Source organism: Loxodonta africana, chromosome 2, assembly GCF_030014295.1.
Source record: "Loxodonta africana isolate mLoxAfr1 chromosome 2, mLoxAfr1.hap2, whole genome shotgun sequence".
NCBI lineage: Eukaryota > Metazoa > Chordata > Mammalia > Proboscidea > Elephantidae > Loxodonta > Loxodonta africana.
In genome coordinates, this window is record NC_087343.1 from 164,716,147 (window position 1) to 164,730,797 (window position 14,651).

General features: G+C 53.1%; 2 protein-coding genes across 6 annotated transcripts in view; one reads left to right on the plus strand and one right to left on the minus strand.

Annotated features, from left to right (window-relative positions):
• The window catches only part of HMGXB3 (HMG-box containing 3), a 54,155-nt gene extending 50,616 nt beyond the window's left edge, over positions 1-3,539 (plus strand). For all 4 annotated transcript variants that reach the window (XM_010591828.3, XM_064278111.1, XM_064278112.1 and 1 more), the window contains 2 exons: positions 721-930; positions 2,042-3,539. In XM_010591828.3, the coding sequence (XP_010590130.2) occupies positions 721-930; positions 2,042-2,509 (678 nt within the window). In that variant the 3' untranslated portion in view covers positions 2,510-3,539. The remainder of the gene's footprint in view (positions 1-720; positions 931-2,041) is intronic.
• Positions 3,540-3,605: 66 nt separating this feature from the next.
• Positions 3,606-14,651, minus strand: part of CSF1R (colony stimulating factor 1 receptor) — a 35,550-nt gene continuing 24,504 nt past the window's right edge. The window contains exons 11-21 of one of the 2 annotated variants that reach the window (XM_003404597.3): positions 12,501-12,627; positions 12,266-12,370; positions 11,663-11,773; positions 10,775-10,937; positions 8,390-8,481; positions 8,190-8,287; positions 7,053-7,175; positions 6,860-6,971; positions 5,682-5,781; positions 4,674-4,779; positions 3,606-4,576 (exon numbers count right to left, since the gene is read on the minus strand). In XM_003404597.3, the coding sequence (XP_003404645.2) occupies positions 4,406-4,576; positions 4,674-4,779; positions 5,682-5,781; positions 6,860-6,971; positions 7,053-7,175; positions 8,190-8,287; positions 8,390-8,481; positions 10,775-10,937; positions 11,663-11,773; positions 12,266-12,370; positions 12,501-12,627 (1,308 nt within the window). In that variant the 3' untranslated portion in view covers positions 3,606-4,405. The remainder of the gene's footprint in view (positions 4,577-4,673; positions 4,780-5,681; positions 5,782-6,859; positions 6,972-7,052; positions 7,176-8,189; positions 8,288-8,389; positions 8,482-10,774; positions 10,938-11,662; positions 11,774-12,265; positions 12,371-12,500; positions 12,628-14,651) is intronic. The other variant, XM_064278118.1, reaches the window with a different exon arrangement.

Sequence of the window (14,651 nt, forward strand, 5' to 3'; positions counted from 1 at the left end):
TGCTTATGCTGCCTCTACCCTGGGCAGGTTAGATCCTGCTCAGGGGATGTGTTCATGTGACTGGGGACCATCTCATGAGGAGCAGTTGAAGATTCACAGGGATGTGAGAGCTTAGAACTCAGGGCTGTGATGGGGGGGTCAGTGGGTGCAAAGGTGGGGAGTAGAGTCGGGTAGAATTCTCCAGTGTACACAGAGTTCCCCAGCTGTGTATGGTGCCTGGGTACCCTGTCAGTTGGGGTGTTTACTAGACTCCATCAGGAGCTCCCATTTGGCAGCACCTCAGGGTCTGCAGGGGAGCTTGCTAAAAACCCAGGTGCTTAGACTCCACCCCATAAGCCCTACTAATTCCTTAGGTTTGGGCTGGGGCCAGGAATCTACATTTGTAACCAGCTCTTAGTGACGGTGCTGTGCAGTCAGGATTGGGAACCATGAACTAGGTTATTCCTGGGTAGGTGATGTGTTGGGGGATGTTTGGAGCAGATGCCCTGAGGTGCTTCTTTGCCTCAGTTGCAGACAGGCACTTCCAACTCCTCTCACAGGAAGGCAAGGAGGCTTCATTTACTTCATTTAGGGACACAGGTAGGAGGAAGCAGAATGCCATGGCTCTGGCAGGGTGGTCATGGCTTCAGTCATGAAACCTGTTTGCTGCTCTTCCTGGGAAGACTGAGGACTGCCTGCAGATCTGCTTAACCCTGTGCTGTGCCCTCCTTCCCACCCCAGGTGGTCTGTGGCTCCAAGTACCTCGTGCGGGGTGAGAGCGCCCGCGACCATGTAGACCTGCTTGCCTCTTCCCGCCATTGGCCCCCTGTCTACGTGGTAGACATGGCCACACCAGTGGCCCTGTGTGCTGACCTATGCTACCCAGAGCTGACCAAGCAGATGTGGGGGAGGAACCAGGGCTGTTTCTCTAGCCCCATGGAGCCGCCTGTGGTGAGTACCTCCTGAGAAACTGGAATGAATCTCTCAGGCCGACCATGTTTCACCCTCTTATTCTTCAGGAAGGCATCCCCAGCATTCTCTTTCTGCACCAGTGTTTTGTCTTGTGGCTCTGGAACCAGCATTTACTATACAAATATTTACTTATCAGCCTTAGTGAGTCAGGCCACAGCATGTCACTTAGTAGTTGGGCTGTCCCAAACATAGGTTGTGGGGTAAAAGGGGTTGCCTTCTAGATACGCCTGGAAAATTGCTGCCTTTGAGAATCGTGTGCACATTGACATACAACAGGCCCCTGCCAGCCCTGGAGTGCACTGTGGAACTCATCACGTCTTCAATCAGTTTGACCATGAATATACTGCATGGCATGTCTGTTGTGATCTAGAGACATGCCAATTTAGAAAACACAGATCTTACCCTATCTTCCCCTTTTATTCAAAAGGGAAACTAAGGCCCAAGGAGGAGAATAGACTTGTCCAGGATCACACAGCAAGTTAGGGGCAGAGCCCAAGTCATGAGCCTTTGCACATCGTACCAGCAGTTCTTACCAGAGAGGCACTGGCCCTCCCAAGACCATTTGTGCTCTTTGTTGGAAGAGACATTAGGACTGTCACTGGGAGGCAGGTACTCAAGAAATGAGTGAGCACCTCTGCCAGGGTGCATTGTGGGAGGGTAAGTCCTCACTAGCTTTGCCTTGGAGGAGACAGCGTTGTCATCACTCACCTTTTCCTTACTCCCTGGGCTCAGTGGCTCTGCAAGTTTTCCTGGGGACTCCAGAAAGGTGTCTTAGCCTCAGTCAGAGCTAGTCCCTCCCCACTTCCACCACAGCCCCCAGCCTGGATTGACTAGGCACAATAACCACAGCAATTCAAGTAACCCAGCATCAGCTCTGAGAGTGCATGTAGTCGCTGCTACTGTCCCTCTTCTCACACGAGGAAATGGAGGCACAGAGAGGAGGGGGACTTGCCCCAGGAGTCACAGTAAGTGGTTAAGCTAGGATTTGAACCAGGGCTGTCTGACCCCACAGCCTTTGCTGTCATCCACCACACAGGATCTACCGTAGTCATTCCTTCTCGCACCAAGTGTCGCCTTCTATCTCTTCTAGAGTGTGTCCTGCCCAGAGCTCTTGGACCAGCACTATACTGTGGACATGACGGAAACCGAGCACTCTGTCCAGCATCCAGTCACCAAGACAGCCACACGGCGCATTGTCCATGCGGGCACACAGCCCAGTCCTGGCACCTCCAGTGCTGGGCACCACTCCCTAACCCTGTGCCCTGAGCTGGCACCCTACACAACCATCCTGGCCTCCATCGCAGACAGTAAACCAAACAGTGTCCGCCAGCGGCCCATTGCCTTTGACAATGCCACCCACTATTACCTCTACAACCGCCTCATAGACTTCCTCACCAGCCGTGAGATTGTCAACCGGCAGATCCATGACATTGTGCAGAGCTGCCAGCCTGGCGAGGTGGTCATCCGGGACACCCTCTACCGCCTTGGGGTGGCTCAGATCAAGACAGAGACAGAGGAGGAGGGTGAGGAAGAGGAGGTGGCTGCCTCGGCAGAATAAGCCAGGCTGCTGTTGTACAGGGATTGCACCATCTCTCTCAAGCCATAGTAAGGGTCTTGCCTGAGGCAGATCTATCCAGGTAAACCGGTGGAAGTGTTCACCTATGAGGAGGGCCTCTGACTGCTGGGACTGACCAAAGAGCTTCCATTTCCTGAGCAAAGTGGGGCCCAGGGTCCTTAGTCCTGAATCCCACCACCTCTAGGGCATCAGGAGAGGCACCAGGAAACCCTTTACTGACCCTGAGAGAGCATAGTCTGTTCAACAGAAGGGAAGGGAGGCTGAGGGAAAGGCTGCCGCCTGGTGGCTTCCCTGGGGCCTGTTGTGGGTCAGGGCGAAGGTCCTGGGACTAGGCCAAGACAGGTATCCCGGAACTAGATGGGGACGCTGCTGAGGCATCTCTTCCCTCCACTGAGGAACCCTGTTCCCAGCCCCTGCAGCCACATGCATTCCTTAGCCTGTTGCCTTTGATTTTGGGCCCTGAGGACCTCATTAGCTCTAGGGTTTATTTTGGGCACTTGATTCTCCCCAGAGGAGGGATGCATTTCTCAACAGTCTGCTCTTACCTGCACCCAAATCTGGGGGAAGCTGAGGAGGGAGAGATAGCCACAGATTTTCCAGGACTGTTCTCTGCCCTGAGCTTTGAGGAAGAGGATCCATTCCTTTCCCTGGCTGCCACTGCTGCACCCTACATCCTCCTGGGCCATGGGACCCTCACCACAGAGGGGATGTGGCCCATGGTCATGACACAACCTGGCAGCAGTAGGAAAAACTCCCTTCTGTGAAGGGGAAGCAGACTGGGCCACAAGGAAACAGCAGGACTGGCTCAAGTGCCCAAGGTTTGCTTAGGGCACGGGAATTGGCCGTGTGTTATTTAATTTATTAAGAGGAGTGGAGTAGGTGGCTTTTTCCCCTTCCTCTCCCCCTGACAAGAATAAAGTTTATTAAATTATCTGGTTTGGGTGAAGCAGGAGTCAATTCCATGGTCATTGTGTGGGGCACATGTGGCCGAGCTCCAGAGGTACTGAGCTGTCGGCACTGCACGTGGAGGAGGTCCTGGGGGTTGGCGGGGTATGGCACAGAGAACCAGAGGGCCAGCTTCGTTAATGCTGTTAGTTTAATGTTGATGAGACATCCCGCAGCGTGACCGTTAGTTATGATGAGTCAACTGGGGGGAGTGTGTGCTTGCTTGGTGTGGCCAGCCACACGCCAAGGTCCTGTGCTTGCCCTCCCAGAATGACAGAGTACTGGGCAGAACACCCCTAGCTTTTAGCTGCCATGTGGCTCATTATTACAGCAGTACCAGATCCGGGCAGGGGTGGGGGTGGAGGCTTCTATGAGGCAGAGATCAGGAGGTGCTGTTAGATTCTTACAGAGGAGCCCCTTGTCCTGAGGGCCGGAGCTGAATGCAGCCTCCGAGCACCAGCTGCCTTCTGCTGCTCCACCCGGTCAGTGAAGGGGCTCCTACTCTGCCAGTCTGTGTAGTCCTGAGGGGCCTTGTTTTCTGAATACTAGGACAGCTCCTGAGGACTTGTTAGGCACAAAACCATTGAGACACAACAGGGCTAGGGAAAGGGGTTCCTGGAAGTGGGAACAAGATTGAGAGTGAGCTGGGGGTTCTACCAGTTGGCATAGCAAATGTGAGGCTGGCAGCACTGAGAACGGTAGCGGAGGCGATAGGGGCTCAGCCCCCAGCCCCTGGATGGCAGTGAGGGCCCAGGCTCCAGAAGTGGGGTCCTCCGACCTCCTGTGAGTCATTGACATTCCGGAGTTTCAGAGCTGGGCAGGCTGTTGAGTGACATGACCAAGGGCAGAGTTTGTATGTTCTCCCCATGTTGCCCATGCATGGAGGAACTGAAGCTTGGAGGAAGGGAGAGGCAGTGCTTCCCTGTCATCACCTCAGCAGAACTGGTAGTTGTTAGGCTGCAGCAGTGGCTGGGAACTATCCCCTTGCTCACAGCAGGCCAGGTGCTCACTTGAGCTCTCCTCCTCTGGCTCACTGCTGCCGCTGCCACCACCGCTGCTGCTGCTGCTGCTGCCGCTGCTGCTGCTGATCAGGTTGGTGTAGTCCTGAGAGCAAGAGAGGCCAGGAGGTCATCAGTCCTGATTTGTGCAGCCCACGCCTGCCTGCTTTAACAACCCCTGCCCTGAGCCATGCCCCACTCACCTGCTCTTTCCTGTCCACTTTGACCTCCTGAAGGAGGACGCAGATCTGCTGGAAAGTAGGTCTGTGGGTAGGCTCCAGGTTCCAGCAGGCCTGCATGATACTGTATCTGGAGGCAGGACAGGTTGCCTGTGAGAGGCTCCCCAGGGTCTGGGGATTTTTTCCCCCACCCCCAATAGAGTCCTACCCAGCAGAGGTCTCCAGACAGAGTCAGAAGTGAGCCTAGCACAAGACCCGTGCTAAGTCCTCTGCATGCACTCTCGTTTAATCACAGTAACCCTTGGGGAAATGTACTTTTCATCATCCCTGTTGTGACAGATGAGGGGAAAAAAGCTCTGAGATGGTAAGTATATTGCCCAAGGTCTTGAACTAAGAAGGGACAATCTTGAAGCCTGCAGGTAGGTTTGAGGGGCTGGCTGGAGAAAGGGAGTGGCTGGTAGGCTGGCTAGCCAGCTGGGTGGTCCACCTCGGTGGAGTGGCTGGGTAGATGCAGGAGTGGCTGTATTGAGCACACAGCTGCAGTGGGTGAACTAGTGGCCAGTTGGCCAGTGCAGAGGCTGTGGGGACGGCTGCTGGCTGGCTCGGGGCTGAGAGCGAGCGAGGAGTTTCTGGTGGGTCCACTGCTGTGAGTTGCCTGTCAGACTGCAGGGACTGGCCAGCTTGTGGGCTCTGAAAGGCTGACTGCACAGATCACCCGGACAGAAGAAAAGAAGAGCCTTCCTCTGGGTCACCATAGTAACAGAGTCTGAGTTAAATGTCGTTGGAGTTAGAACCAGCCCCATTTTCACCTCTCAGTTAAAACTCTTCTCTGAGAACACCCCCACCACCACCCCACCATGCTACCTAGGAAACCAGTGGAGACCCTGGCTTGTTTTAGAGTCCATTGTGGGGGAGATGAAGCCTGACCCCAGGACCTTTTAGAGGGACAAACCAGGGCCACACCCCCTCCTGTCCCCTCCGATGGAAATTGGAGATCAAGTTGTCCTCCCTCCCTGAGACCCCTTCACTCACATGTTCTTTGGGGCAAACGCAGGCTGGGCCATTTGGTAACCATCCTTCACCAGTTTATAGAACTTGCTGTTCACCAGGATGCCAGGGTAGGGGTTCAGCCCTGCAACGGCCAAGATCACATGAGAGGCCAGCTCAGGAGCTCACTTTCACCTTCCACCACACTCCCACGTTGTTGGTGAAGCTGAGGTGCCAGGTTTCCCACCAGGGCGGTGGTAGTGCTAGAATGGAGGCTCCCCTTATCAAGTACTTAGTATGTGCCAGGCACTGTGCAAAGGGCTTAAGTTTGTAGGAAATTAAGAGTCTTCACCTGGGCCTTCTCACACAGTACAAAGCTCCATCACAGGCCTTGGAGTCAGATAGACAAAAATTTCAGTTGTGTATCAATTAAATACACAAATAGGGTTGCTATGAGTCGGAATCAACTCGACAGCACTGGGTTTTTTTTTTGTTATCAATTAAATGTGGCCAACAAGAGTTACCTGTGCCACCTGAAGTTGTTAGAGTGTGAGTCCCTGTGCTAGTCTTCAGGAAGTGGGAGCTAGCAGGGTCACTCAAAGTGTACCTTTTTTTTTTTTTTTTTTTAATAAGCTCTATGGATGAAGCCAAGGCCCCTTGGGTGGTATGTTTATTGTGGTAAATATGTATGTAATAGAACACTTGTCATTTCAGCATTCTTCACATGTACAATTTAGTGACATTATAATTCCAGCCCCATCTTTAAGGCTAAGGAGCCGTAGTTACACAGTGGTTAAACACTCAGCTGTTAACCAAAAGGTTGGCGGTTCAAAGCCACCCAGCCACTCTGTGAAAGAAAGACCTGGCTATCTGCTCCTGTAAAGATGACAGCCTAGAAGAGCCTCTGGGGAAGTTCTGCTCTGTAATACATAGGGTCACGATGAGTAGAAAATAAACATCTCAAAGAAGAGCAGCATTCTAGTTAGCAGAAACTGCACGAGCAAAGTCACAAATATGGCAACAGCCCAGAGGGACCAAGTGACACATGTCAGGGGTGGAAGGTCTGCCCAGCCCGCATGGGAGCTGTGGCTCTTGGTTTTAGCTCAGCCCTTTCCCATCCCTTCACTCCCACCGGCCCTTGCTTTGTCCTGGGCACAAAGCAACCCTGACTAGCATTCTCCCCCACAAGGTAAAGGGCACGGGGGTTGGGCCCAGCAGCTTACCAAGTGAGAAGATCTCCCAGAGGAGGATGCCATAGGACCAGACATCACTCTGAACCGTATAGACACAGTCGAAGATGCTCTCTGGAGCCATCCACTTCACGGGCAGGCGGGCCTGGCACGGCAGTCCCCTGTCACTTTGGGTCCTGGCCCACCGCCCCCTCCCCAGCCCAGCCTACCCACTCCCAGCACTCACGTTGCCCTTGACAATGTAGTTGGAGTCATTCATGATGTCCCTAGCCAGCCCGAAGTCCCCAATCTTGGCCACATGCCCACTGGTCAACAGCACATTTCGGGCTGCCACATCCCGGTGGATGCACTGGGTTGCGGGGGGAGGCAACACAAGGTTAGTCTGGGCCCATTCCCTACCTGAGCCCAAGGTGCATGAGGAGCAGGGAGGGCCTCAGAGTCTTTGGGATCCCCCTCAGACTCCTCCTCCCTTCTATCAGGGCCTGGGTATGAGACAATTTATGTTTAGAAACCACCATCACTGGAGCTGCCACACCCTTCTGACTCTTTGTCCGCAAGCAGCAGGGGCTGGCTTAGAGCAAGGATGTCAGCTCAGGCTGCAGAAGCAATGAGCCCCTCGTGCTGTGAGTAGCTACTACCTTCAGGGTCACGCTCTATGCCAGCCCTTTCCTTTAAGTGTTTGCACCTGCTGTAACCCTGTTTTAGCCTCAATTCTATGATTATGCTCATTTTTATAGATGTAGAAATTGAGGATCAGAGAAGGTAAATAGTTGCTCAAAGTCACATAGCAAGCAGCAGAGCCAGCAATCAAGCCCAGGACTTTCAAGTCTGTGTTATTTGGGTGATGGTAAAAGTCCCACTCCCTGGGCATATACTTCCTGAGTATATATATCATCTTATATCCTCAGGAGAATTCTATGAGGGAGGTTCCATTATCATCCCCATCTTACAGAATGGGAGGGAGGCTCATTGCTTCCGGGGCCTGAGCAGAGACTCAGGCTTTCCCAGCTAATAAAGGTTTTTACAGCCCATGAGACCACGTGCTTTTGTGTAAAAGTGAATGGACGAAGCCTGTTCATGGAAATGGTATTCTTCCCAGCCTTCTGCGTACTGGGGACACAGGCAGCTGCTCAGGTGGGGGCTCTGCCCCTCCTGAAGGAACCCTGGGCACCCCTTTTCCCACTCAGTCCTGCAGCCCATTGATGCCCTGTGGCCACTGCCCACTTATTCCCTTGCACTCTGGCTCTTCCTTTGCCCCCTCGCATGCTCCTCTCTCCTCCCCTCATCCTCTCAGCCCTGCAGGTGTTCAGCCTCCCTCCAGCAGGGCCTGGGTGGCCACACACGAGGACAAGATCTGACTCACGTTCTTGGAAGCGAGGAAGGCCATGCCCTGGGCCACTTGGCTCGAGAAGTGGAGCAGGTCTCTGAGCTCTATGGGCCGCCCATTCTCCTTGTCCAGGTCTGCAGTGGAAAGAGGCTTCAGAACTGTACCAGCACACCCCTGCCCCTCCCTGGACCCAGCCCCCAGCGCTCCCTCTCTCCCCCACCCTGGCACCTCCTTACCTTGTTCAGAGAAGGAGTCGTTTGAAGATGAAGTGGAGACAGGCCTCATCTCCACGTAGGTGTCCACACCCTGGCTGGAGAAGCCGCTGTCCCTACATAGGAGAGGGGGCCGGGAGGCTGGGTCAGTCCCCACCGCTGCACTGCCCGAGCTCAGCCCATGCAGGAGCCCCTCAGCAGGGAAGGGAAGGGACCTTGGAGCAACTTTAACACCCCTTTCTGACAAGGAGCCCCTCTGCCACATTCTCTCTAAGTCATTGTTGATCTTTGACCATCCCCTGTCACGGGAGCTTCCAACCAGTTCTATCTTTGGGCAGCTGTACCTGTTAGAGAGTTCTTCATTGTTCCTATGGCAAATCTGCCCCTGGGATGTTCCTCGTTCCAGTCCTTGCTCTACCCTCAAGGACCAACAGAGAAGAAGTCGGCTCCCTCTTCCCCGACGCAGCCTTGCAGGGATTTGAACATACTCTAGGGCCCCTTTTTTGAGCTGTCTCTCCTCCAGACCAGGGTCTCACCCCTGACTTCACATTAAAATCCCCTGGGGAGCTTTTAATAACCCCTATGCCCAGGACCCAGGACGCCAGACCAATGACTTCAGAATCTCTAGGGGCAAAACCCAGTCATTTGCAATTTTTTAATCTCTCCAGGTGATTCCCCGGCACAGCTAGGGTGGGACCCACTGGTCTAGAAGAAGGCTTCTTTCACTGTCATCAACGTGCATATGAATCACCCTGAGGATCTCATTACAAGGCAGATTGTGATTCAGCTGGGCTGCCTAGGCCTGAGAGTCTGCATTCCTACCAGCCCCCAGGCGATGCCTACACCCCCACACTTTGAGTAGCAAGAGTTTGAGAAGCACTGCTCTAGACTAAATAGCCACTACCCCTAATAATATTCCAACCAGACATTTCTGGACACTTCTCACCCTCCTGTCCCCTCTGCTGTAGAGATGTGCTCCTTGACAATGTCCATAGTCTTGTGTTTACAGAAAGAGAACCCAGTGTTTTATTTATGGTCCAACGGTGGCAAGACCATCCCCTCTCGTTCTAGAAATACCACTTCTATTAATGTAGCCTGGGATCCCACTAGCAGGATTGGTTCATGTGTCATTTGATTTTGAAATCACCCCACCCCCTGAGTTTTTTTCCCTACCTGCAGATTCCGTGATGGAAGCAAATACTTTTCTCTGGTTTTTGTTTTGATTTGATCTGACCTGAGGCTCCAGCCTGCAGGGGCCCAATGTGAGCCTCCCTCACAGAGAGGAGTCAGAGACTCAAAAGAGGAAGCAGGCCTACTGAGTCCCCATTTTTGAGAATGGAGAGAAATGGCCTCCTTCCTCTTCTGCCTGCGCAGGCTTGGCAGCCAACAGTGGCAGGGTAAGAGCCCCCTGTGCAGAACACTACCTGTTCTGGTCTGGCCCCAGCCTGTCTCTGAGGCCCCACAAACCCCCAAGACTGAGACCTCCAGAGAGCAGTGTGGCTCAGGTGAGTGAGTCCTGAACCAGGAGTTGAGAGAGCAGAATTCTAGCCCAGGCCCTGCCTCTGCCCTGACTCATGTGTGAACCAAAACTTGCCACTTCCCCCTCTGGTTCCCCCTGTGGCTCTGTCCATCTGCCTCTGTGTAGCTTCCAGGAATCACAGCATTACGGAATGGCAAAGCCGGAAAGGCCCTGAAAGGCCATCTCATTCAACCCTTTGATGGCTCGCCTGGGGAAACTGAGGTCTAGGTGGGTCGGGGACTTGGCCACAGTCATGCAGCTAATTCTACTGTTTTGTCCCCTTCACCCAACAAACCCCAGACTCTGCCCCACTTCTTCATGACAAGGTGGTGATGTTGGCTAGTCCTCAGTAGAATGGGTGCCCTGCAGCCCCCAAACAGCACGTGCCATGGGAAAGATGAGGTGGTTAGCCCCATGACCTGCCAATCTGATCTGTTACAGATAGTGAGGTGATGGTGTGTAATGGTTAAGTGCTCAGCTGCTAACCGAAAGTTCTGTGGTTTGAACCCACCAGCCACTCCACAGGAGAAAAGACCTGGATGTCAGCTCCCATAAAGATTACAACTTAGGAAACACTATGGAACAGTTCTACTCTGCATATAGGGTCACTATGAGTCAGAATCCATTCGGTAGCACACAGCAACAACCACCAAGCCATGAGCTGCCCATCTTTGCCCTCCAAACTCCCAGCATATTGCTGGTACTCAAATATTTATGGAGTGATGGGTATAAATAGTAAGAAATGCTGAGTTGCCCATATAACCTGGGGTGGCTGCTCCTCATAGCACAGACAGAAATGTGAGGGCCATACCCACACCCAACCCTGAGGTTGCTTTGGGGGCAGACCCAGGTGCTCCACCTCCCCGTCCTGCTCTCTGCCAGGGCACTACCTGCGGATGTATTTCTTCTCCAGGTGGATGTTCTTGTAGCCAGTGACCCCATCGGGATCCTGGCCTGGACTCAGGCTGAGTCCCAGCATGGCCTCAGCCTTTCGGCGCAGAAAGTTGAGCAGGTCACCATAGCAACAGTATTCAGTGATGACCAGGACAGGGCCTAGAGCAGCCAAGACAGTGGGGCATGGGTGGAATGTGAGTTCACCCCTTGTCCCCACAACCCCTCTCCCGCCATGTGAACAGGAACATGAGGCTGGGGTAATGAGGCACTCCAGAGCAGGACTCAGGGAGACCTGAGCTCTAATCCTGACCCTTCATGGGCAGGTTTCTCTACTCTCTGTGTCTCAGTCACACCAACTGTCTAAAGCAGAACTTCACATTTTGTTTTAGCCAAGGAATTCCTTTCAAAGGAAATGTATGGTGATGCAACATAACTCAAATAAAATCAAAGCTGTTATACGTGAAGAGGGTGGGGGCGGGTTTGGAGTCCTGACAAGTCCTGGGACCCCTCTGTGGGCCCTGGGGTAAGTGTCCAAGCATCTTTGGATGTGAACTTCTTAAAAGGTAGATCTGTGGGGTTTACTCCAGACTCACAAAATAGGACTCCTGGCAGGGCTGAGGAACCTGAACTTTTATCTTCCTCTCTGGGCAATTTTAATGTCCACTGATGTCTGAGAACCACTGCTTAGAGCTCCGCAGAACTGTCTGCATCCCCAAAAGTAGCTTCTGACTCATTGAGGAGTCTAGCCTAGGGCTTTATGGGATGTTAAGGCAGGGCGCTGAAGGAGATGGGAAGGAGAAGATGGAGCCAGATGGCCCTGGTGCTCTCGTACACTCTGAGAGGCCCAAGGCCACGGACCTCCTACACCCGCCAGGGCCTCTCACCTCCATGTGTGCAGGCTCCTAGAAGATTGACTATATTCTCATGCTGGCCCAGGTGACTCATGATCTTCAGTTCCGACATGAGGGCCTCCTTCTCATCAGCGTGAGCTGTGGCTGGGTGATAAGACCCACAGATCCCACCAATGACAAGAGGGAAGGACATGAAGAATCACAGCAAGAGACAGGAGACCCATGGGAGGAAGAGCGGAGACCCAGAGGGATCCAGAGGCCCAAAGGGGTGAAGGAACGGACACATGGCTGGAAGTTAGAGGAGAGGGATGGCTTTTCACTGAGCTGCATTAAGGGTGACAGGAAGTCAAGCTGTGGCCAGGCCATGGTCCCAAGTGGCCTGTGTCCACTCCAGCCTCATTGGGGCTCAGCCAGAAGCCCCTCGACACCCAAAAGTTGACCCAGGCCTCCTCAGAACCAGGAGCCAGGGGAGCCTGGAGCTCATGAGAGAAGCCAAGAGTCCTCATCTCCAACCCCAGGCTCTGTGCCCCCAGCTCTGGACAGGCAGAAAATGGGGGTAATGCCTCTTACAATGAAAAGTCATACCCACCTTCCACCCCTTCCCCATTACTCTCCAAGTTCTTTCCCCTCACTCACACTTCAGCATCTTCACAGCCACCTTCAGAACAGCATCTTCCTTGCCCAGACCAAAGGCTGTGGCCTCTACCACCTTCCCAAAGGCACCAGCTCCAAGGGTCTTACCTACCACATACACAGACTCCTTAGGTCCCTGGGCACCAAAGGGCCTTTTCTCTAAGGGCCCACAGGCTCCCTGCATCCCCACTGGCCCTGTGACAGGAGGGGCATAGATGATGCTGAGAGCCCATCTCACCAAACTGCAAGTTGTTTCGGGGAAACTCCCACTTCTCATTGTAGGGCAGCTGGGTGGGGTCAATGAAGGTATAACTGTTGCCTTCATAGCTCTCGATAATCTTCCAGCGCACCTGGTACTTGGGCTTCTGTGGGTGGAGAGGGAGGAAGGCATATGTCAGCCAGGTCTGGCTAGAGGATCCTGGATCTCATCCCCCGAGAGCAGGGCCTGTGGGCAGTTCCCTGGTGCTGGGCTAGAGAAGGCTGGGGGCAGCTTGACATGTGGTGAAAAGGGCCAGGTTATCTCATGAACACTCCACTGAGGGCCCAATCCCAGTTCTGACTCTACCTTATTGTGTGACTTTCCCTTCTCCGAGCCTCAGTTTCCCTACCTGTATATTGAAGGGCTTGTGCAGGATGACCTCTGAGGGGCCTGACAGGAATTTGGTCATTCCTGAGCCAGGAGGGAGGGTGGAACTTGAGATCTACCCATCCGTCCAACATTTGCCCATCCTTCCTCCCACCCCTTCATCCACCCAGGTATTTTCCTGAGCACCTATTTGTGTCAGGCATTGTTGGTTCAAAGTTGAACAAGACAAAGTCCCTGCCCTCATGAAGTTTGCATTCTAGTAGCTGAGACAGCATTAACCTCAAATAAAGATATATGTAGGGATTTTTCAAATAGTGCTGTGAAGAAAATAAAGCCAGGTAATGGAATAGAAAGTCCCTGGGTGGCACAAATGGTTTGCACTTGGCTGCTAACCGAAAGGTTGGTAGTTTGAATCCACCCAGTGGTACTGTGGAGGAAAGGCCTGGAGTTCTGCTTCTGTAAGATTAAACCAAAAGCCAACCCCTTTGCCTGGTGACCCCATGTATTACAGAGTAGAACTGCCGCATAGAGTTTTCTTGGGTGTAATCGTCACAGAAGCAGATCTCCGGGACTTTTTTCCACCATACTGCTGGGTGGGTTTGAACTGCCAATCTTTCAGTGAGTAGTCAAATGCAAGCTGTTTGCACTACCCAGGGACCTCTCTGTAAGATGACAGCCATTGAATACCCTGTGGAACAGTTCAACTTGAGACACGTGGGGTTGCCATGAATTGGATTCAATCAACTTGACAGAGAATTTTTTTTTTTAAGGGGATAGAGAATGATGAGGGTGGAGTACAATTTAAGTCAGGGAAGTCCTCTGAGGAGGTGACCTTTGAGTCAAGACTTGAACAATGAGGAGGAGCCAGCCATGTGGTAATCAGGAGGGAGAATTTTCCAGGCACCCTGAACGGCAGAAACAATGGTGGCATAGTGGTTAAGTGCTATGGCTGCTAACCAAAGGGTCGGCAGTTCGAATCTGCCAGGTGCTCCTTGGAAACTCTATGCGACAGTTCTACCCAGTCCTCTAGGGTCGCTATGAGTCGGAATCGACTCGACGGCACTGGGTTTGGTTTTGGGTTTTGGACCCTGAACAGCAAATGTGAAAGCCATGAGATGGGAAGATCCTGGCAAGTTTGAGGGATGGGAAGGTGGCCAGTGTGGCTTGAGGGATGGGATAGGAAGTTAGAGGGGCTGGAGTGGCTTGTGGGCTGTGATGTGTGTGGATTCCATTCTAACTGCAGTGAGAAGCCCTGGAGGGTTTGGACATAGGAGTAACGTGATGTGACTTTACATTTGTAAACTAGAGAGAGATGTACAGAGAGACCATGCCCACTAGGCAGTGAGCAGCTGGAGGACCAGGACCTTTGGAAAGACTGGAATTCCTTCTCAGGTTTTACACGTAGCCAGCGAGGCAGAGCCCGGATCTGGGAAGCGGGAGTGCTGCCTTTCTCTGTCCTACCCTGGGTGGCAGCTGCACAGGGGCATCCTGCCAGCGGTGCCCATGAGAAGTGCTGATGGAAGACTGAGTTTAGGGGGAAAGTGGAAGCTGAGATGGGGCAGTAGAGGACACCGAGGCCCTCAGTCAGCAGACCTACTTGCTTTCCGGTCAGGCCTTGGGGATGGGGACCAGCTGGCTTGTGCTTGTAGCTGGGCTCCTTCCTGGGCACCTCCAGCTCCAGGCCAGCTAACGGTGTGTGAATAGATGTTGGGGTGGCTAAGTGGCCTGTGGCTACAAGTCTTACCCAGGTTAGGAGAAAAGACTCCAGGTAGCTATCAGAAAGAACTTTCAGATGGTAGTTTG